The sequence below is a fragment of the Panthera uncia genome (genome assembly GCF_023721935.1).
Source record: "Panthera uncia isolate 11264 chromosome A3 unlocalized genomic scaffold, Puncia_PCG_1.0 HiC_scaffold_11, whole genome shotgun sequence".
NCBI lineage: Eukaryota > Metazoa > Chordata > Mammalia > Carnivora > Felidae > Panthera > Panthera uncia.
The window spans coordinates 27389973-27412547 of NW_026057578.1; the positions used below are offsets into that span (position 1 = coordinate 27389973).

Sequence of the window (22575 nt, forward strand, 5' to 3'; positions counted from 1 at the left end):
TTTCACATTTGATTCTTTTAAGAGCCCCTGAGAAGTAGGCAAAGAACAGGGCAGCTATGGGATACCCCCATTTTGCAGATGAGGCCACTGAGGCCTTGAGTAGGTAAGGGGCCCGCTAAGGGAACAGAGAAGGGGGTTCAACATCAGAACACTGTAAGCGTTTCAGACCCGATCGGGCCCAGAAGCCAGGTCTCCAGACCTGAGAACAACGGTCCTTTTGCTAGATGTGTTGATTTGACCAGCAGGGACTGAGCACCTACTGTGTGCCTCATGCTGTGCTAGGTGCTGAGTGGCAGCGGTGACCAGACCGACTGGCTCTGTCTCCCAGAGTTCACCGCCTAGAAAAGTCAGGTGGGAAGGGCAGGGTGCTCCTGCGGTAACGGGAGGAAGCACAGGCAGGTGCCGGAGCCCAGAGGAGGCATGGGCCCCAGGGGCCTGGGGGGAGCTGGAAGACTTCCTGGAGGAGGTGACTCCTGACCTGAAGCTTGAAGTAGGGGTGGGGAGGTTAGCCAGGCTCAGGGAGAGGCGAAGGGGAGAAGTGAAAAGGATGTGAACCCGGGTCTGTCTTATTCCTCGGCAGTACTCTTCTTGTGAACTCTGCTGCCTCCCGCTGGCAAGGACAGTGAAGCCGCTGTCAGTAGTCACGGCGATCACAATGTCGGTACTGGAGGCTCCCTCTCTGTGTGCCTGACGTCACCTGTTGGGCCTCCACTCACCACGCAACATTCTCTTAAGGTTCTTCCAGCTCTCCTGACCCCCCGCACCGGGCCCTGCAGGGAAGCAGGCGGGGCGAGGAGGCCCCCACTCACCCTGGCACTCCCGCGTGCTGGGCTGGGCCGTGGTGCCCAGCGGGCAGGTGGGCAGACACTTCCCCTTGTACAGGTAAAACCGTCGCTTGCACCGGATGCAGAAATCCTGGCTGAAGCAGCTCTCACATGTGGCCCCACATTCTGCAACAGAGCCAATGTCGCCCGCGGTGAGGGCGGCTGCCCTTGGAGAGGGCAAGCGGCTCGTCTGATGTCGTCCCATAGCAAATCTAGGCTGGGAGTGCGGACTTTCTGCCCCATTTCCATCAAAGCTCAACGATGGCCATGGTTTGTCCCGGGTCGCCATGCAAAGCAGAGTCAGGACTTAGGACCCCTTTTCTCGTTTGAGCTAGGTCCAGAGGGCGCGAGTTAACATGCCCAAGGCCACACAGCGCATAGGGTGGTGGCGAAGGTTCCCTGCCCCCTTAGCGCTGAGACCAGACAGGACACTGACTTGCTTGCGGCTTCGGAGTCAGCCCGAAACCCCCGCCTGAAATCCCAGAGTCTGGGCTCAGGGCACAAACCACTTGCCCTGTGGCCGTGTCGGGGTGGGGGGTGGGGGATATGGGCCCAGCACGAGCACAGGACAAGGGAGGAACCACGTACTTTTGCACCTGTTGAACTCCTGGCCGCGGACGCCGAAGTAGCCAGAGGGACAGTCATGCACACACTTGCCATACTGGCGGATACCTTCCCGGCGGATGAACAGGAACAACCTCTGCTGGCACGTGGAACAGCCGTTCTCCTCGGAGCAGATGACGCAGCCCGTGCAGTTGCCCCCCAGACCAGTGCCCGCTGCCAGCCAGGCCGGGGTGGGAGGTGAGGGGGAGGGGGAGGGAGAGAGAGTCAAACCACGTAGGTGAGCAGCTCAGACTGCCTCGCAGAGCGTATTAACTGAACACACGGCCACCCAGATGAACGACATTTCCCCCACGGCCAGGTATGATCACGTGACCCCAATCTGGCCACTGGGGTATAAGGGAGAGCAACGCGTGCAACCTCTCAAACGCTGCCTTAACAAGCACGGGCGGGCCCCGTGTCACCCCCTCGTCCTTCCTGTTGTTGGAACGTGAACATGATGGCCGGAACTCAAGCAGCCATTCTGGACCATGAAGTAGGAACCACGTGTTGAGGATGGCAGAGAAAGAAAAGCAAAAGAGCCTGGGTCCCCGAGGAAGGTAGAACTACTGTGCCAGCCCTGGACTGCCTGTGCCAACTTACAAGAGAGAGAAATCAATGTCTCTTTTGGTTAAACCATTGTCATCTGGAGTTGTCTATAACTCACAAACTTAACCTTCAGGGAGATGGTGTGTATTTTTGAGCGTGTGGGGGGTGGGGTGCACATGCATGTGGGGGTGGGGGAGACCCTCGGCCCCCTGCGGCGGGTCCGAACAATACTCCGTTCCTGCCTGTCACCACCATCAAGGGCTCCCAACATCATCAAGCATAGGAAGTTGAGGAAAGAAAATTTTTGTTGCCCCAGAATCATCAACCAGACCCAAAGCTGGGAAGAAGGAGATGGAGAATCCTCTAGAGATTTTCTCCCAGGCTCATGGTGGGGGGGGTGGTCCTTGCTATCCTGGCCATCACCTGATTAAGCTGACCACTTAGAGAGAGGGGCTCATGGGAGACTGGAATTGTCAGCCTGGCGGGGGGGGGGGGGGGGGGGCGGATTGCTGTGGCTTTCCTTCTGTTCCCAACCCCCAAAACCAATTGAGGAGAGAGGCAGGGTGCTCCTCACAGAGACAGGGTGTCTGCAAAAAGAGGTGACCAGCTTCTCATGTCCTGGGGGGACACTCACTTGTGTTGCAGCCCTGCAGATCTGCCCCTTTCCAGGCCTCTCTGAGCAGAGAAAAGAGGCCAAGGGAGAGAAGGGCAGGGCTGAGTGGGTGGGCAGCAGTGAAAGAGCCTGCACATCCCTCATGGCAAGCACGAGGGGCTTCTCGGTGGCAAGGGCCCCTTAGAAGTACCCAGGCTTCGGTGCTCTTGCCATTGCCTTACCCAGGCAGGCTGGTTGATGGCAAGTGTCCCGGTGAGAGGCAGCAAGGGAAACCATGGAAGGCAGGAGCCGAGGAGAGTCAGAAAGTGACCCGGTGTCACGAAGGATCAAGCAGCTTCTTCGAGGTGATTGGGGACACATTAAAAAAATATTTTTTTTAATGTTTATTCATTTTGGAGAGAGAGACAGAGCATGAGCTGGGGAGGGGCAGCGAGAGAGGGAGACACAGAATCTGAAGCAGGCTCCAGGCTCCGAGCTGTCAGCACAGAGCCCGACGTGGGGCTCGAACTCACAAACTGCGAGATCGTGACCTGAGCCGAAATTGGATGCTTTTCTGCCTGAGCCACCCAGGTGCCCTGGGGACACATTCAACTGTTCCACGTTTATACCCCGTTTAAGGTCAGACTGCTTAATACACCAGTTACACATCTCGGCTCACTGAACCCATGGCCACTCAGCACAGGATGTTCTTGACTTTCCAGCTCTGCCCTCCCTTTCTGTTGGGGCCCCCCGTCCTGCCTTTTAGAGGAATTCCCCATTGTGTGAAAGAACCTGGAGAAGGGCAAATCCCGGTGTCCCCCTGGAACAAAAACCAAGGAGGCCAAGCCCTTCTTCAAGTTGGCAGTGACTGGGCATTGACCAATCAGATACTTATTCCCATGACCCCGAGTCCTGGGAGTTGAACAAAGAGAGTAAGGAGGATATGTGGGGATAAGGGTCCAGGTAGAAGCGAGCTGACTGCCCAGACCAGCCTGGGGCCTTTCTGCCTCCCCTCCTTCCCGCTGTGGTGTGGATCCTGCATTTCTCCCAGCCTGATCTCCAGCTGCCTGGATTCTGGGAGCCCCCCACATCCTGCTGCTAACTCCCCTTGCTGTTGCTTACAACTGAGAACCCTCACTAATGTCCTTGGGAAGAGCAGAGTCAAGGTTTGCGTGTTTCCAAAGCTGTAGACCCGCAGGAACCTGGGGGCGGAGAAAAGGTGTGATGTCGTAAGAGGGAACCCCTGGGGCCAGAGAGAGAACTTCAGCTGAAAAAACGAACAGAGCCCACACCTCCCGCCCAACGGGAGACAAGTTAAATTCTGATAATACAAAGGGCTGGCAAGGATGAAAGGAAACTTTCTGTTCTGATAAGAGTGTAAACGCTGGAGAAAAATCCAGCAGCATCTAGAACATTTGAGGATGTGCCTTTGCCGAACACAGCCGCTTGACTTGTGGTCTAAACCCTAGAGCAGAGCTTCTCAAATTCTTGTACCAGCCTCTTGGAGGGGGCTTGTTACAACACACGGCGCTGGGTTCCACCCCGAGTGTCTGATTCAGTAGATCTGGGGGGGGGGGGGGCGAGGGGATGCTGAGAATTTGTATTTCTAACTGGTTCCAGGTGATGCTACTCTGTTGCTGCTGGTCCCTGACTATGCTCTCAGAACCACTGACACAGAGAGAGTCTGGTGTCTGTGCCCAGAGAGACATGAACAGAGATGTTCACTGCAGCATCACTGAATAGCAAACAGTTGCAAAAACCCCTGTATCAAAAGAAGAGAGAAACACAGCTGGCATGCAGCCATATACGCTAGCCACATTCCACATCCAGGACCCATGATAAATGCCTGAGGCTGAGTTGTAGCTGTCATTATGGATACATTTCAGAGACGATGCTGAGAGCAAAGAAAGCAAACGGCATAATGAACATAATGAATCGCGCAGGAAGAGACCATTCGTAGCAAGTTCCAAACTCTGCAAAGCAATACTCTGGGTCATTTACGATACTTAAATTAGTATTAAGAGTAAAAGACACAGGGGACCGATGAAACACTGAATTCAGAATGTGGCTCCTCCTCCGAGGTGAGGTGAGAAGTGGGAAAGGGGATTCGGGAAGAAGGCTGGAGACTTCTCTTGAATCTGTAATATGTAATTTCTGAAAATCTGAAACAAATACGAAAATGGCAACATTTGCTACCAGTGGCTGGCAGGTGTACAAAGGTCCATTATGTTTTTTACTCTTGCCTGTAGGGTTGAGCTACTTTACAATAAAAATATACTTTAAAAAATGTTTAGCCTCTGTTGTGTGTGTGGGTTGGGGGAGGGAAAAGGGGGCAGAGGACATCTAATCCCACCCCTCCCAGCTTCCTTCCCCAAACCCTGACCCATCCTCAAGCTGAGGCCTTGGGCAGGGGACGGTGACAGAAGTTCTGAGAGCCGTGGAGACCTGCAGCCATGAGAGCTATGCAAGTTGTCCTCCCTCCCCCCATGTTCATTCTCCCTCCTCCTCAATAACGGAACCCTCCTGTTTAGCGAATTAATGTCTTCCAAGAATAAGACTACATTTCCCAGGCTCCTTTGCAGTGGTATGGGATGATACATCTAAGTTCTGACCAATGGGCTTCCAGTGGGAGTGTCTGTGCCACACGCCAAATGACCTGCAAAGAAGAGCTGCTCTATTTTCCTCCCCTTCTTTGTGGGCCTGCGGGGACTGCAGACTTGGAGGCAGGAGCCAGGGCAGGTGCAGGCGGCAGAGGGACCTGGCAGAGAGACCACGGTGAGGCCATACTAGCCCAGGGCAGTCTACCTCACATTCTCGTTTGGGAGAGGGAGGAAAGTGTCAATCCTCTTGGTTAAGCCATGAGGACCGCATGATAACGACTGATGATGTGGGGTCTTCAACCATGCAGGTGGTCACAGAGTGACGTCAGTGGAGACCAGGGTACCTCTCCCCAGTGCTTTGATGCTATGAAATGCCGCTGGACCTGAGATGCAGCCCCACCAACAAAGGGCAAAGGGACCCTCAATCGGCTTGAGGCTCAATCTCTGCTGCTTGGCAGAACAGGAGTTCAAATTAGAAGTTATGTTCAGTTACAGAAAAACAAAATCGTATTTCCTGCACACTGAGCGTGTGGACATACTCACACCCCAACTTGGGGGTCCTTGTCCACAATGCAGGGGAGGAAACAGGCTCAAAGAGGCGAAAGACACTCTCAGGGTCCTGCAGAATCAGTGGAGGCAGGGACCCACGGCAGTCAGCCCCCGCTGCCCTCTTGGAGCATTTTGTTCAGGGATCCACTCTGTCAGGCAGAGCCCGGGGCCACGGGGACGAGCCACACATGCCCCCTGCCGTTATGGGACCTCACAGCCTGGTGGGAGGGCTGAAGCCCACAGAAGTGGCAGACGGGCAAAGTAAAACTTCTTCCAGTCTCTGGGAAGAGCTTCGGGATCATTCGCCTGACCCCTGCAGTTTCACTGGGGATCCTGAGGCCAGAAGGGGTGGAGCCTTCCCCAAGGTCAGGCAGCCAAGCAGCAAATAAGCCCCAATTAGAGCTACAGCACTATTTGTAGAGTGATATCTTGACATGCCGAAGACAAAAGAACCTGATAAGGACCCTCCCCTGACTTCGGAGGGTGTGTGTGTGTGTGCGTGTGCGCGTGCGCACATGGGTGCACACATAGGGGACAGATGTCACTAGCATCTTTCAACCCCAGGTGGTTCTGCCTCCTCCTGCATCCTTGGTCCTGGTGGTTGGCTAGGATGCCCTCTAGTGCCTCTATGTTGTAATGACTTTAAATGCTGATGGTCTGTGGCTTTTCATCACATCTCTAGAACGTGTCGGAAAGAGCAATGCTATTTCTCCCCTCCCCAAGGTCATGGCTGTAGAGACAAGATAATGCTATGAATCATAAGTGATGACAACTAGAATCTGTACCATGCTGCTTTAGAAAGACCCGAACTTGATAGTTCTTAAACTTGACTGTGTGTAAGAATCCCCAGGGAGGCTTGGTCTGAGCCCAGGAATGTGCATTACAGTAAGTCCAAAATAAATGTGATAGGCGTTCTGGATGTGTCTTTCCTGCTCACAGTTGCCTTTCCCTGAGAAGCAGACCTGGCAACCAAGCTTGGATTGCATGACCCTGTCCCCTGGCCAGTGGTGGACGGACTGAACTAGGGACTGACGGCTCTTCCTAGCTGGGCCCATTAGACCACCTCTCTTGAGAATTTTGACGTTGGGCCACCAGAAAATGGTCTGGGTTGGCCTCTTGACCTGAGGACATTTGCAGGAGGGCAAGGCAGTGCCCAAGTGTGAGAAGTTTTGGCGGGCACTAGCATCTGTGGCCCCTCTCTTTGCTAATAGAGACCCCATCCCTCCACACTCTCTGACTTTGAGGTTCACATAGAGTCTCTCCACCCAGATGCGCTTAATCCAGACTTGGGCAATCACCACACTGGGTGCCCTTGACTACAGTGGTTGGTTCGGACACAGGCACGTGTCTCGACAAGAGCTAGGCTTGAGATTTTTTGGGGGGGGTGGTGGTGGTGGTGGTGGTTAACAGGTGTGTGTACGTGTGCATGTGCATGCGTTTTCTTTTCCGCTCTGTTGGGATTTGGGAAGATGGAGACCCCTCAAGGCTCCCTCAAGGCTGGGCTCAGCCCATAGCTCCAAGCTCCAAGCTCCATAGCTTTTCACTTGAGCTAGCTCTCCTCCTGTCAACTCACAATCAGAACGATGCAGCTCACCAGGTATGTGGGGCTCAACAGACCACGGCAGAGCTGCTCTGCTTCAGCAAGGCCAAGGGGCCTGGACCGTGGGCCACCCAGCCTGACTGCCATGGCTCCCCACGGGCCCTCGGGTTCTAGGGAGCACACTTTGAAAGCCCCTGGATTCTTCCACACCTCAGCTGGATCCTGGACTTCATCACTGGTCTCTCCCAGCTCAGACGCACATTTCTAAATGAAAGCATTTGAGCTCAACTTGCAACACCCCCTGGGTTTTTTTTGGGGGGGGGGGGCCTCAGAGAGGATGACACCCCAGTGAGTTCCTGTATCAACTGTCTCCCATGATCACAGCCATCCTCCCCCAGTCAAAATACCAGGCCCAAAATGCATGGCCCTGTTTTCCTCCAGCAGTTGGAGGGGTTTCAAATGACATGTGAGTCCCTTCGTCTTTCCCCGAGAAAATGACAGCAGAATGGATGACATCGGGCTTGGCAGTTTACCGAGAGACGCGGGCTAGTAACTACTCTGAGCGCATGCGTGAGCCCAGGCTTGGGTGATCCATTCATTCATTCGTCCGTGCATCCAACCAATGTGACTCTGTCAGGTCCAGTGCTAGGGGCTCAATGGTTATGAGCTTTGGGGGACAGCTGTGTGACTGGGGGCAAAGCGCTTTAACTCTGAGCTCAGTTATTCTCATGTAAAAGGGGGTGATGATGCTTATCTTGCAGGGTTCTTGTGATTGAGGGAGGTGGTCCATGAAAATCACTTGGCTTTGAGCTCAGCACATAGCAGCCCCCGCGCCCCATAAACGGCAGCTATTGTTGTTATATTGAAGCCATGGCCAGTTTTGTGCCCTCAAAAAGCTAAGGACGTGTGTTACGGTGCAGGTGCCCAGGTTCCAATCCTGGCTTCACCACTCATGGAGTGACCTTGGGCACAGAAGCCCCATCATCTGTGGGCCTAGGTGCTTCTTTATAAGTGTAAGTTCCTTTCCTGTTCCCTCACTGTCACGGGCCCAGGGTGGGATGTCAGTCCACATTTGGACCCGCCTCCCTCTCACAGGTGGGCAGACAGAGACCAGAGGGGTTGGTGAACAGCAGGGTCCAGGGAGATGGTCTGGAAGGTGAGGAGCTCAGGGCAGACATGAGGAGGCAGCTTTGGTCTTGGGTGAAGGGCAATTTTATCCTTTCTGTGGGGATCAGGCAGTGACCTGTGTCTTCCAACAAGGGTTCCCAATCTCGGGGTGACCGCATCCTGAGAACACCCCCAGGCACCTTGTTGGAAGAGGAGTCAATGGCTCAACATTTGCAAGTGCTCTCCATATTTTTTTCCACTTGGGAATTTCAAGTGGAGTCAAGGTCACCTCTGCGATATCATGCCTCCCACCCACCTTCAGCCTGCAGAGCTTTCCTGGAAGGGGCCAAAAGGCACAGGGTGACATCTACGACCCTGAAAGTTACGTGCCCTCCCAGGCAGGCTTATGTCCTCAGCAGCCCACAGCGAGTCTGAAACACCCTCAATACCCAAGTCAAGAACTCCAGCCCCACACTTAAAAAACAAAACAAAACCCCAAAAAACCCCACCCTAATTTGAATAGATTGCTAACATTTAAAAAATCAGATTTCACATAAAAAGCGGGCATTTGGACTTCTCTGGAAAAAGCCAGCCTATCTGCCAACACTGTGCCTGCATTCCCTCAAGGCAATACTCGGTTGAAGTTACCTAGATGGGACACAGGCTCGCCACTCTGCCCCACCATTTCCTTTACTTATCCCTGCCGCTGAGGGCAAAGGTCAGCTGCTCTGGGTTATCATCCTTGAGCTTCTGTTCATGTTATACCCACTTCACTCACTGATGCTAGAAAGCAATGTAGAGCAGGGGTTCCCAAACCTGGGCATGCATCAGATTCACCTTGGACTTATTAAAGGACAGGTGGCTGGGGTGCCTGGGTGGCTCAGTCAGTTAAGCATCTAACTTCAGCTCAGGTCATGATCTCGCGGTTCGTGGGTTCGTGGGTTCGAGCCCTGCGTGGGGCTCTGTGCTGACAGCTCAGAGCCTGGAGCCTGCTTCGGATTCTGTATCTCTCTCTCTCTCTCTCTCTCTCAAAAATAAATAAAACATTTTAAAAGATTTTAAAAATTAAAGCACAGATGGCTGAGCCTCCCCCAGAGTTGTGGATGCAGCAGATCTGGGCAGGGCTTGAGAACGTGCATCGCCAACAGGTTCCCAGGGGATGCGGGCGCTGCTTGAAGACTGGAGTAGGGCTAAGAGCCAGACTCTGTGGGTTCAGATCCCAGTTCTGCCCCTTATCCTTGCCCAGGGGTCCTTGAGCCTCTCTGTGCTTCAGTTTCCCCACCTGCAAAACAGGCATCAGACTGGCTGAGCTTTTACAGTGAATGTCGTGAGGACCTGAGAAACCCTGACACTGATGAGCGACTCAGGAATATTACTATCACCGCCTACAATGCGTTCGTGGCTGTTTGTGATTCGGGACTTGCTTGGGCGATCAGTGCAGAACGTTTTATTTTGATGTCAACATTTTTGGGGGTAGAGTTTCTTCCTAACTGGGGTGTGCCCGGGGAACTGTCTTGCGTGAGAACATCATGTGTCATGGTCGACAGAGGATTTAACACAGCTGTCCTGAAGCTCTCCCTCGGGGTGAGAAGGATGGGGGTGGAAAGAGAATGCCACCCCCTGCCCCGAGGCAGTGCAACCTGAGGAGGGCCAGTCCCCACCCTGGGTCAGTCCTGCTCTGTCCCAGGGGAGGATCCAGACCATTGTAGGGGGGCCCCATGCAGACAGCGCTGGGCAGTGCGTCCTCTGATCCCTGCCTGGCAAGTGGGGGACACATGTCACCGATGACCAAAGGAAATAAACAACATGTGGGCTCCCGCCTGTCCACTCCGGCCACCACATATGGGAGGCAGTCGCCGCTGCTGGAAGCTGGCTCAGAGGAGCCCCGCGGCACATCCCTGCCTGGAGGGCAGATTGCACCATCCCGGCAAGGGATGGACCCTGGAGATGACTCCCAGCTTGTAGTCTCCCACGGGGTGCAGGGCTAAAGGTCTCCAGCCCACTGGCCTCTTCTCAGTACCCAGGGGGGACCTAGAGGGCCACACACTCAGCAGAATGTTGAGGTGCGCTTGGCTTTGGAGCCTGACAACCACCGCTTCCTGGCTGGGTGATCTTGGGCAAGTGGCTTCACTACTCTGAACCTCAGTCTCCTGCAAAATGGGGACAACGGCGGCAACCAGCTCCCAGGCACTTGTCGGCGTGACGTGAGCTCATCCACGCAAAGTGCTCAGTACAACTCAGGGCAGACGGATGAGCGCTATTTTGTTACTTGATTTATGCAAGATGCCTGGGAGGCACCCAAGGTGCTCCCTTGAGGGCTGGCGCCTAGTTTGGAGTGTTCTTCAAACCGCCCTTGCCTTGCACCTGTTCTCAGGGAGACTGCAGTCTGGGTGGGAGGACCAGGCTCATGTATCGTAAAGGAAGCTGATGGTGTCTCTTTTCCTCCACTGAAGGGCGAGCCCCAGGAGGGCGGGGATAAACCCCAGCGCCTCCCACAGACGAGTCAGCACCTTGCTTCTGCTCATCCGAACTATCCTGGCCAATGTTGCACCTCTCTGCCTTATTCTTTTTCGTAGCTGCTCACCGTTCCATGTGGGGATGCTGCAAAAGGCATTTAAGTGCGATCATCATACCCACTTCAGAGACGAGGAAACTGAGGTTCAGGGCACCGCTGCTGCTTGTCCGAGGTCACTTAGTAAGAGGTGGAGCGGACAGCCAGACCCAAGCAGGGCGACTGCAGAACCCGAAGGCTTCATCTTAAGGCCACACCTCCTCCCGGGTGCCAGGGTATCCCACCCCCCCCTTTAATCCTCCACAATGAATAACACGTCCCCCTACTATGGTCTTTGCTAAGTTTCCAGTGTTGTGCTAAGGCCACTGCTGCCTTCCACGTCCATTTGACCTTGACTGAGGCAGGAAGTTGGCTCTGGCCACGCAAGTGCAGGCTGTCCAGGGACTGAGCCCGCCCCTTCTGCATGTCTCATTCATTTCCCCCCTTTGCCATGCTCACCCCCGTGACACAGAACAGGTTAGCACGTGTGCGGTCAACCAGGGAGCAAATGCCTGTCTCCCCGTCCCTTCCAAATTCTCTCTGGGGGTTTCTCTTGCTGTCCCCACCAGGGCTTTGGGAGGTAGGGAAGTGCTCTGCTCCCCTCCCCCCAGGTCAGAATCCAGAAGGAATCCTTTACTGACGTTGGCTTACATGGGCGGGGGAAGACAGGACGGAGGATGGTAAGGGAGCCAGGATTCACACCCACATCTGTTCTTTCCCAGCCCCTGGTGATCCTCAGATTTAAATCCACATAGAATCATCCGGGGCTGCTTGTCAAAAGCAGAGGGCATCACCACCTCTCAATATAGGGGGGTTGGTTTAAAGACTGTGGTGGTGTGCTAAGTGCTGTATTTGTATGAACTCAGATGCTCTTCAAAATCCACACTGCGAGGTCAGCCAGGGCTTCCCAAACACTGATGCTGCAACAAAAGTGCCCAGGGATCTTGGGTTCAAGTGTAGATTTTGATGCCAAAGGTCTGGGTGGGGTCTGAGATTCTGCTTTCCTACAAAGCTCCCCAGGGACGTGGATGGTGCTGGTCCTTGACTCATCTTAAGAACCAAGGGGGTTGGTGCTGTTCTCACCCCTCGTTATACAGGTGAGGACACTGAGGCTCTTAGGCCAACCAGTGTAAGCAGCAGAGCTCAACAGAGTCCCCAGACAGTGTTACCTTGCTCCAGTGGCCTTGATGGTGGCTGAGGGGTGGGGGTAATATTTGGAAGGGGCAACCCAGCTCCTCTTACCACTCATCGGAGGGCTTTCCCAAGTGGCGTGAGTTGGGGACAGTCCCTACCAAGCTCAGCAAGGCAGGAAGGGGAGGGACTGGGGTTGTATGTGTGTGTGTGTGTGTGTGTGTGTGTGCGTGCGCGCTGCTAGGACAATGAAGGGTGTGTGCCGGCAGGTGAAACGCACATCAAAAGGATTCCAGTGCTCAGGGGTGAAGCATGAAATCCTCACCCTGTGCCAGCCCTGCCTGGCCCTCCTGCCAGGTAGGGGGGAGGGGGGTGGACACAGTCCAGAGCGGTCTGCTCGTGCCCGGCCTCCCAACTCTCATCGAACCAAATCTCCGCTTCCCTATCCCTTAACGACCCTCCCTGGACCCAGCAGATGTATTCTGCCCTCCATTACCCACTCGCTAAGGGCGGCCACACTTGTGTTCCTGGGGGAGCCCTGTGGGAGCCGAGCAGCCCAAAGCAGTGCTAGTGACCTTCAGAAAAATCGTCATTTTACAATCACAAAAAAAAAAAAAAAAAAAAAAAAAAAAAAAAAAGGATTGTTATTGGATCCTGCATCACTCAGCAAGCAGCACTGGAGGTGGGAGCAGCCGGCTGAGACCGGGACCAGGCAGAGACAGTCCTATGTTCCAGGTGGCTTCCCTGGGACCCACATCTCCCCAGAGGTCAGCACCCCACCATCCATGCATAGAATCATCATGGAGCTGCTCTGACTGTAAAACTGTCAGCAAATCAATCTGCCTACGGAACTGTCACAAAACCGTCTTGGGTGTGAAGGTGTCGTAATGTTGTCAAGTATGTGAAACTGTGTAAGAACTTGTCTCGCGATTGTCCTACGTGTGAGACTGTCACAAAATTGTCAAGTAGACGCGGTTGCCATTCTTTTGGGAAAAAGTATCGAGAAAACGGTTCCTTTTCTTTTCCAGCTACAGGGACTGGCGGTTTGTTGTGGTGGGTGGCCTGGAACAAGCTGCTGGAATACTCCATGCCTCAGTTTCTTCTTCTGTAGTTACCTCATTGGGATATTTTGAGGGTCAAATGCATTCTGCTCAAAAGGGCGCAGAGTAGGTCCTCAAGAAATCTCATGACCCTTCCCATGAACGGAGTCTCCCTGAAGTGGGTGCGTTTCTGGCTTGCTCACGGCCATCGCCCTAGTACCTGGCAGAGTAGATGCCTGGTACACAGTAGGTGCTCAGTACTTGTAGGGTGGGGAGTGGACTCAGACAGCTCCTGGCTCCCTCCAGTTCTGGTTCTGTATGGTTTGCTGTGTGACCTTGGGCAGGTCTCTTGCCTCTCTGATCCTCTCTAAACCTACTTGGCTGCTCTAAAGTACCCTGAGACCTGTGTATAAAGTAGCTGGCAGAACTGGGGTTCAATCAACCCTAGCCCTTTCCCTCCCCTGGGGAGCTTATGATTCCCCGTTGCTCTTTATTTGCGGAGGCCCCTCCTGGCTCTTTGAGAGGCTATAAAACTTCAGCTCTGGCTGAGTAGGAGGACGTCTGCAGCAGTTAGGACTCTGGTGGGACATGTCCAGCCAATATTGGCACCCCGATGCCATATGCCGTGGGTAGGGGGCAATGCCCACTGGGCTAAACCAGGAGCCTCCCGCAAGCCCCGGGGAGGATGTGAGTGCCAGGATTCCAGGGAAGGTGGGGGAAACTTTCTAAGAGGAACTAGAAAGCCTGGATTCCTAAGATTCATTGGAGAAAGGTACCAGGTTTGACATAAGCAACCTCCTTTACTTTGTCCTGTTGAAGTCCTGTGAGGCACAGAGCACAGGGCTAGGAACCAGGACCGTGGTACCCGTCTCAGCGTGGACTCAGACTCCGTGTATGATCTTGGCAGAGTTCCTCCTCGCCCCACGCCTCAGTTTCCCCAGCAGAAAACGAAAGGATTGGTCTTGATAAGGGGCTTTCAAAATATTTTCCGCTATGAAAGCCTTTTTTTCCCCAGAAGGAGATGAGATATGGGCATTCAGTTAACAGGGCAGGAAAGAATAGAGCTGCTTGGGTTGAAATCTGGATGGGTGTGAGAGTGAGGATCTTGAACCCGGTCCTTTTGGGTCCCTTCACCCCCTCCTGGAGGCAGCCCCTGAGGGCTTGGACCATCTCTAAGGACCTTCAAGCCCCAAAGTCCCACAGTTCCAGTGGTGGCAGGAGAGGTGGCACAGCAGCCAGCAGACAGCCTGGGTTCAAACCTCAAACCAACCTCTCTGGGCCTCAGTTTCCCCATCTGTAAACCCGTGTCAGGCAGACGGTAGACGTGTGGCAGCGGGACGTCTGTGAGCAGTGTGGAGCCCCTACATGGCCAGACTCTGTCGCCATAACCCGGTGAGGTGTTAGTATCTTCCCTTACAGACAAAGAAGTTAAGGCACAGAGAAGGTAAGTGAGGTGCCCAGAATCACACAGCTGATGAGCGGCAAGCTGCGATTTAAGGCCAGGCAGTCTTAGTAACTGGTGGCTGTTATTGAGTATTAGGGAGAATCTAGCCCTCAGAAAGGCCCAACATAAACACCCTCCTCACCTCATAAAATTAAGCCCAAGGAAGCCTTGGGTAGATGATCAGCGCTCAGCACTGAGAAATCCTGGGGCCCCACTGTCAGTAAGCACCAGGGAAGGGGACCAGCCCTAAAAGTCAGGGCTGTCAGGGTTCCAGCGACAGCTCCAGCCCCTCTCAACCAGCACCCCCCTGGGGATCAGGAGGTTCCGAGGGGTGACAGAGTCAAGAATCCAGTCTGGGCCTCCAGGCAAGCGCTAAGCATCTTCGCGGACCCAATTCTGGGTCTGGTCTCTTCCCACAGGCTCCCTTCCCCTCTCGAATCCTAGCAGAAGGGAGAGAGCCCCAGATGTAGCCTCCTGCCTCAGATCTTTGGGTCCTAGGGCAAGTCCCTCCCTGTTTCTGAGCCTCGGTTTCTCCATCTGTCAAAACCCATTGTGTGGAAGGGTCCAGTATGCATTTACACATCCATCCGACAGGCATTTCTTAAATACCTATGAGGTACCACACCCTTTCCTAGACTCCAGGAACATCAGGGTAAAACAGGAAACAAAAACCCCCATCTCATTTGCTTTTGTTCAACTTATTAAAGTTAAAAGACAAATCACAGAGGGGCGCCTGGGTGGCTCAGTCCGTTAAGCCTCTGACTTCGCCTCAGCCCATGATCTCACGGTTCTTGAGTTCAAGCCCCGCGTCAGCTCGGTGCTGACAGCTCAGAGCCTGGAGCCTGCTTCGGATTCTGTGGTTCCCTCTCTCTCTGCTCCTCCCCTGCTCATGCTCTGTCTCTCTCTCTCCTTCAAAAATAAATAAAAACATTACATTAAAAAAAAAAGGAGGGGCACCTGGGTGGCTCAGTCAGTTAAGCGTCTGACTTCAGCTCAGGTCATGATCTCACAGTTTGTGGGTTCAAGCCCCACGTTGGGCTCTGTGCTGACAGCTCAGAGCCTGGAGCCTGTTTCAGATTCTGTGTCTCCCTCTCTCTCTGCCCCTCCCCTGTTCATGCTCTGTCTCTGTCTCAAAAATAAATAAACATTAAAAAAAAAAAAAAGGAGACAAATCACAGACCTGTGGAAACATTTTAGAAAGATGCACAGAATGATTCTAGATTGGAAGATAGATTTCCCAGGCTCTCTGTCTTACTCATCCCCGCTCCCAGTGTTACACACAGTGCTGGGTACGCCGGGTGCTCTGTAAACGTTTGTTGAATGAATGAAGGAACGGGACTTGCTGCTCCCAAGCTTGTGACAAAGGGTGGAAACCGGCTGAGTCCTCCCCTCCCCTGCCGCTGTGTTCTAAAGAGAGCTGCCTCGTGGGTATGCAACTGGGACCTGACACCCCCTCCAGGGCTTAGTGAGAGGGGGGACAGGTATCTTGGCATCCCCCCCCCCATCCTCTCTGCTGCCACTGCCTCCCCAGCCTGTATAAACGGATTTCTGAAGAGAATCCAAGAAGGGTTGTCCCGCACTTCCCCACCTCCCTCGACCCAGCTGGGGTGGCAAGGGAACCACTCACAGTTTGGAGGGTGCCTGAGGATCGTGGAAATGGCGTTTCGTCCCCTGATGGAACACACACTTACGGACCATTCTCATTTCTACCGGGAAGGAGGGGAGTGCCGAAGGGGCCAGCGCAGGCCCGGGGAAGACCGCACTGCCACCGTTGGGCCAGTTGTCTGCGTAAGACTGACAGAGGCAGGTGAGCTTGATCCAAGCTCTGGATTCCCAACCCAAAGAGCCAAGAGGCTATGGGGGCGCCATGGGGTGGTGAGGGATGTAGGAAAATCAGGAGAACAAGAGCCCATGCTCCTCCCCGCGATAAATCACACCCTGCCACAGTTATGACATCTGTCCCATGGCGGGGGCATGAAGCGGGGCATAGGAACATTCAGACCTGACCCCCCTACCCCTCTGCTCGCTGGTGATGAGGCCCCAAGTTTACTCAGTGCTGAGCGTTATGAGGCTACAGCAGCACCAGAGACCGAAGAGACCGAAGAGACCACTGTCCCTGTCCCTACCCCCTGTATTCTGTCCCCCAACGTGCAGAGGGGGAGGGAGGGAGAGGGCATGACACATCTCCCCACAGGGCAGGTCAATGGACTCAGAAGCCAAGTCAGGGAGGGGGAAGAAGAGAGTTGGAAATTAGACCTATGTTTTTAAAATGTAGCACCGGGCTGGGTTTTTTAATACCAGAAAGCTTTGAGATCTGCTCAAATAATTCGGGACTGGGTTTTAGAGATACAACAGAGAACTAGAGAGAGAGAAAGCACATGCCATATTTGCAACCCTCTGTCACATGTTCAGTCTGATCATTAAGCCACTTACACACAGAGGAGGCCAAGGATCATCATTCTTAAAATACAAAGAACTCCTAGAAATCAATAAGAAAAACAGGAACAACTAAAGTGGGAAAATGGGCAAAGATATTACCAGTAACTCAAAGGAGAAAGACAAATGAGCCAGAAACCACAAGGAGAGCTAACTTACCTCACTAATACTTTAAAAAAAATTTTTTTTTAATGTTTTTATTTATTTTTGAAGGAGAGGGAGAGACAGAGCATGAGTGGGGGAGGAGCAGAGAGAGAGAGGGAGACGCAGAATCCAAAGCAGGCTCCAGGCTCTGAGCTGTCGGCACAGAGCCCGACGCGGGGCTCGAACCCACAAACCGTGAGATCGTGACCTGAGCCGAAGCCGGACCCTCAACTGACTGAGCCACCCGGGGGCCCCAACTACTTTTCAAAATGAAGATTAAAACAAGAAGGAAATATTATTTGTGACCTACAGGATACAGAAACTGTATAAGATTGAAGTCACCCACACCTCTTTTTCGAGGAGGGGGTTTGGGCAGAGTCTATTAAAGTTTCAAGGGCAGTAACCTCATTGTACAGATGGCACCCTGAGGCCCGGAGAGAGGCAGGCACCTTCAGAGTCACCCGGTTGGTCACCAGAGGGCAGGGCTGGAATCCTGATTATGGGACAGGTGCCTTTGGCTAGTCGGCCACAGAGCCTCTGGCCAGCTGGTCCACTCCGTCTGGCCTTGTGTATGGTCTGGTCCCCGGCACCTGACCTGGGAGGCTAGGCCCAGGCTACTCACTGCTGCCCCGGGGGCTGAGGATGGCTGGGGCCTTGCTGGTGTAGGTGACGCTCCTTCCCCAGGGTATATGAGGCTCCCGGCTGAATCCTAGCTTTGCCACCTTGGCCGGGGAAGGGGTCCTTTGGCCCTCGGGGCCTCAGTGTCTCATCTGCAATACAGAATGATGCTCTCCAAGGGTTGCCTGGAGGGTAAAGGCAGGTGATAGCCTGCAGAGGACCTGGCTGTGTGCCCGCCTACATGCTAAGCACTCATTAAATGGGAGCCAAACATATCCTTATGCTCTGTCCTGGGTTTAGCTGACAATCCCGGGCACAGTGAAAAAGAGCTCTTTGGAGCCCCAGCCTGGGTTCCAATCCAGGCTCTATGAGGGCTGTGCGAATCTGGGTAACTGACTTCCCCCATCTGGGTCTTATTTTCCTCTTCTGTAAAATGGGTACCCATCTCCTAAGGATGTGAGTAGTGCACACAAAGCACCCAGCATGCAGTAAGTGCTCAATAAACTGTATGATGCCAGTGGGGAGGAACTGAACGGAAGAGGGCAAACAGGCCCAGCACGTGGTGGGGGGTGGCAGAATGTCCCCAGAAATGGGGCCATCGACGGCCTCGGCTCTGACTCTCTTGTGGCCCCGAGGCACTGTCTCCACTAAACTGCAACCCAGGCGGTCTGAGGAACCTGGGCTTGCACAGGCCTGAAAATCTGACATCCCCAGTCAGTGGGCCTCAGTCTGCTCATCTGCAAAATGGGAACCATACTCCTTCTTGCCCAGTTAAAACCAGAAATAAGGTCTGGAACCAGGAAGGGCAGCGGAGCCAGGGGACGCCGGTCACTGTGAGCTCTGGCAGGCCCTCGAAGGGACCGGGACTACCAAGTGGGCAGAGGCCGGCTCATGGTGGCTGAGTCTCTGCAGCAGGCAGGGACCCGTGCCACTCTGGTCCTTGTGGCAGATCACTTCAAGGCCACTATGGCTCTACAAGCTGGGGCTACACGTTCCCCAAATTCATGGAGGAGAATGCTGAGGCTCAGAGAGATGAAGTGTTGCCCCATGAACTCACGGCAAGGATGCAACCCAGAGTCTCAGCCCCTAACTGCTGGGGGCATGCTTCCCTGGTGACTCCTGCCCCGTGGCTCTCCAAAAGCAGAGGACAGCCCTTGAAAGCCATATGTCTGTCAGGGCCCAAGGTCAGCCCAAGAGGGGCCCTGAGCTGTTTGTGAGGACAGACAGGAGGAGATTTATTCCAGGCAGAAGAGAGGACCTGCCTTAAAGTCAGCTTTGCATACAAATGTCCTGAGTGTTTGTATTCTTTTTCCTCCTGTTGTTGGTGGTGGTTTTGGATGTGATGCTAGAGAATAAGATGATCCATAAACTGTAGCCCTTTAGCCAAAACAGCCCTGAGAAAATGCCTGCCTCGGGCTGGGGCTGCTCAGCCCCGTGGGGAGGATTCTGACACCCCTCGGGATGCCCTTCAAGCCAACTTCGCTGTCACCTCTCCTACTCGCACACTAAGACCCGCTCTGGTGGGCCTGACACCTCCATCAGTCTGGGGCCCCCAAGGACAGGGTCCGGCTACTGGCAAGTGCCAGCTGGAATGCAGTGACCGAGGGGACATTCAGGGACGAGGGTGAACCGAGAAGCATCCCCTGCATTTGAGAATTCCAATAGTGTGCTGGGGAGGGGCCGAGGCCCACATGTTGTCATGGAAGGCATGGGTCACGGAAGGGTGGCCCGCTTGAGGGATGGAGAGCCGAGGGCTCACACCCTTGTAATGAGACTTTCTTATAAGGACATTTTCTTTTCTTTTCTCTTCTTTTCTTTTCTCTTCTTTTCTTTTCTCTCTTTATCTCTCTCTCTCTCTCTTTCTCTCTCTCTCTCTCTCTTTTTTATTTAAAAAAAAATTTTTTTTAACATTTATTTATTTTTGAGACAGAGAGAGACAGAGCATGAACAGGGGAGGGGCAGAGAGAGAGGGAGACACAGAATCCGAAACAGGCTCCAGGCTCCGAGCTGTCAGCACAGAGCCTGACGCGGGGCTCGAACTCACAGACCGTGAGATCATGACCTGAGCCGAAGTCGGACGCTTAACCGACCAAGCCACCCAGGCGACCCTCTTTCTTTTTTTTAGATTTTCTTTTTAAATAACCTATGCCCAATGTGGGGCTCGAACTCACAACCCCGAGATCAAGAATCACACATTGAGCCAGCCAGGTGCCCCTAGTAAGGACATTTTCTAAGATTAAAAAGCCCAGACCAGAAGGCAGAAGACAACCCCCTTCTCCAAAAGGCTCGTGGGCTTTGACCACATGAACAGTATCATGGGTAATGATTTCTAAACTCCAAAGGACATACAAAGTTAGCAGATGGGTGTCGGACTGAAGAAAGATATTTTCAATGTCAGAACCAACATGGGGTCAATATACAGGTAACACCGTGAGTCCTACAAATTGATGAAAAATATTCAGGAAACATGGTGAAAACTTTATTTTTTTTTTCTTTTCCCTGGAGTAATTGGTGAAAAATTTAAAAATAAAATTAAACTGTTTACGTGGGATAAAAGAGAACAAAGTTTAAAGAAGTGAAACAAATGTAAGAGTGAAATAAAAAACCAGCAATTTGTAACAATTTAAAAAAGAAAGCAAGAAAAATAAAATAGAAAACAAGGGCAGGATTTTGCACGGCTGGTGCGGATAATGTGCTATGAATTAGGGAGTCTGATGGACTCAGATGCCTGCCAGAAGGGAGGGACCGGGGCAGGAGGAAGGAGAAGCATGTCCAAAAGACGGCATCTGACTGGGTTTTTCCAGCTTGCGTTGGGTACAGGGTAGGACGTCAGGCCCTGCGACGGCCTCATCCACAAATAGCCATCACATCATTTATACATTTATAATGTGCCAGCACCACACACACACACGCACACATTCTTCCAGCCTCGCTGCCGTCCTCTGGAGTCGGATTTCACAGAGTAAACAGAGGCTCAGAGACGGTAGTCACTGTGCGACAGTCACACAGCACTTAAGACCACCATCTCCTTTGAATCTGGGCTCCTCAAAGTGGCCTTCTTTTGACAAGTCAGGTCTCCTGAGGGCTTTCAAACGCAGGCCGGGGCGTGTCTGACGCCAGGCTGGACAGCTCTGGACTCTGGAAAGTCCAGAGTCACTTGATCTGGAAAGAGCCAACCCCTCACCGTGTGTGACGGGTGTCACGATTTATTGAGCACCTACTATCTCCCAGGTGGGTTGCATGCATAATGTTAATCCTTAAGACAACCATATGATGTAGATGCTATCAGTGTCCCCATTGTACTGATACACGACACTGAGACCCGGGAGTGGAATATTTTCACCCAAGCAAGGCAGTAGCAGAGGTGGGAGCTGGGCCCATGAATGTCCAGCCCCAATCCCATCCTCCCTGCCTGGTGCTAGAACTCTTAAGAGCACCCCCTATTTGCTAGGAATGCCCTACTTTGCAAGTTAGCCAACAGACGCGCAGAAGGGAGATGTGAACTGCCCAAGGTCACTTAGCCAGTGAGTGGCAGAGCCCATGGCCTTCGTGACAGCCTGTTGGCCACCTGCTGCTCATCTGGGACTTGCTAGGGACAGCTGTGCCTGCCTGCCAACACCAGAGCACGCTCCTGAAGGGCAGTCGTGACCTTCCTTCTCTGTGTGTCTCAGCCCCGGCGGATGTGGGCACTGCTGTTGGGCTTCAGGGAAAGTGGAGGCTTCTGGCGAAAGGGAGTGGTTTTCCCCATGCGGTCTGGGTCCCCCGGCTTGGGAATGCCTTTCTTTTGAGCTGGTGAGACAGAACCCCCACCACGGTGGCGCACTGGAGCCTCCACCATGGATGGCAGAGCGGGGGCTCTATGAATCACACGGCATGACTCCAAGAAATCATCCCGGGGCAGGAGGGGGTGGCCCGGCCTGAAGCCGCTGTGCCCAAGACGAGTTTGTCAGCGGTGGGAACCGGACCATTCCCTGTGGGACCCAGCGGGGGGGGGGATCACTGAGGTTGGGGCCGAGGGCGTGTGTCTGAATAGCACCGCCTGCTGCACGGGGCCAAGATAAGAGGTTCCGGCCCCTGGGGACCTGGAGACACATCCCAGCTTCTCCCCATCCTGGCTCTGCGCCCTTGGCAAGTCAACTGCCCTCTCTGAGCTTGGAGGGCCTCCTCTGTAGAATAATAGGATCAAACCACCTCATGGGCTATTGTGTGGCTGAACTGGGAGAAGGCCTGGCGGGCTGGTTATGCACCCAAGCTTTGGAATTAATTGTCTGGGTTTCAATCCTGGTTTTGCCAAACTTACTTTGCCAAGCTATTGGACTGAAGCATATGAAATTGCTAATGTGGGGCCGGTTTTGACCTATAAAAATGGCAATTGCATATATTTTATGTAATGCCCCTCTCTCTTCAGTTTCCTCCTTTGCCAAATATGGATAAGAGTCCTCACAGCAAACCTGGGAGGCCGAGAAATGACTGAGCTCGGGCTCTGGGACCAGGCAGGATTTGAGCCTCGGCTGTGTGGCCTTGGGTAAGTCACTTGACCTCTCTGTGCCTCAGTTTTCTCATCTGTAGAACAGGGATCATAACAGGGCCCACCTCATATAGGTTTATTAAGAAAAGTTAATCAGTTCATATATATAAAGTACTTAGAACAGTGCCTGGTCTTGTTAAATCAAATAAAATAATACGGGTAACAGCACCTGGCATTGAGTTAACGCTTGAACATAAAACCAGATCAAAAACAGACTTTTTGAAACCTTTGATGTCAGCAGAAGTTAAGTATTTTTCTTTTTAGTTTATGAGTTTAGTTAATTTATCTCTGCCTTGTCCTCCTCTGTCTCATAAAGATAAGA

At 53.2% G+C, this 22575-nt stretch overlaps 1 protein-coding gene across 1 annotated transcript in view; it reads right to left on the reverse strand.

Moving 5' to 3' along the window:
- Positions 1–22575, reverse strand: part of RSPO4 (R-spondin 4) — a 35801-nt gene that overhangs the window by 5390 nt on the left and 7836 nt on the right. Inside the window, exons 2-3 of the mRNA XM_049651016.1 lie at positions 1413–1601; positions 810–950 (exon numbers count right to left, since the gene is read on the reverse strand). Of these exons, the coding sequence (XP_049506973.1) occupies positions 810–950; positions 1413–1601 (330 nt within the window). The remainder of the gene's footprint in view (positions 1–809; positions 951–1412; positions 1602–22575) is intronic.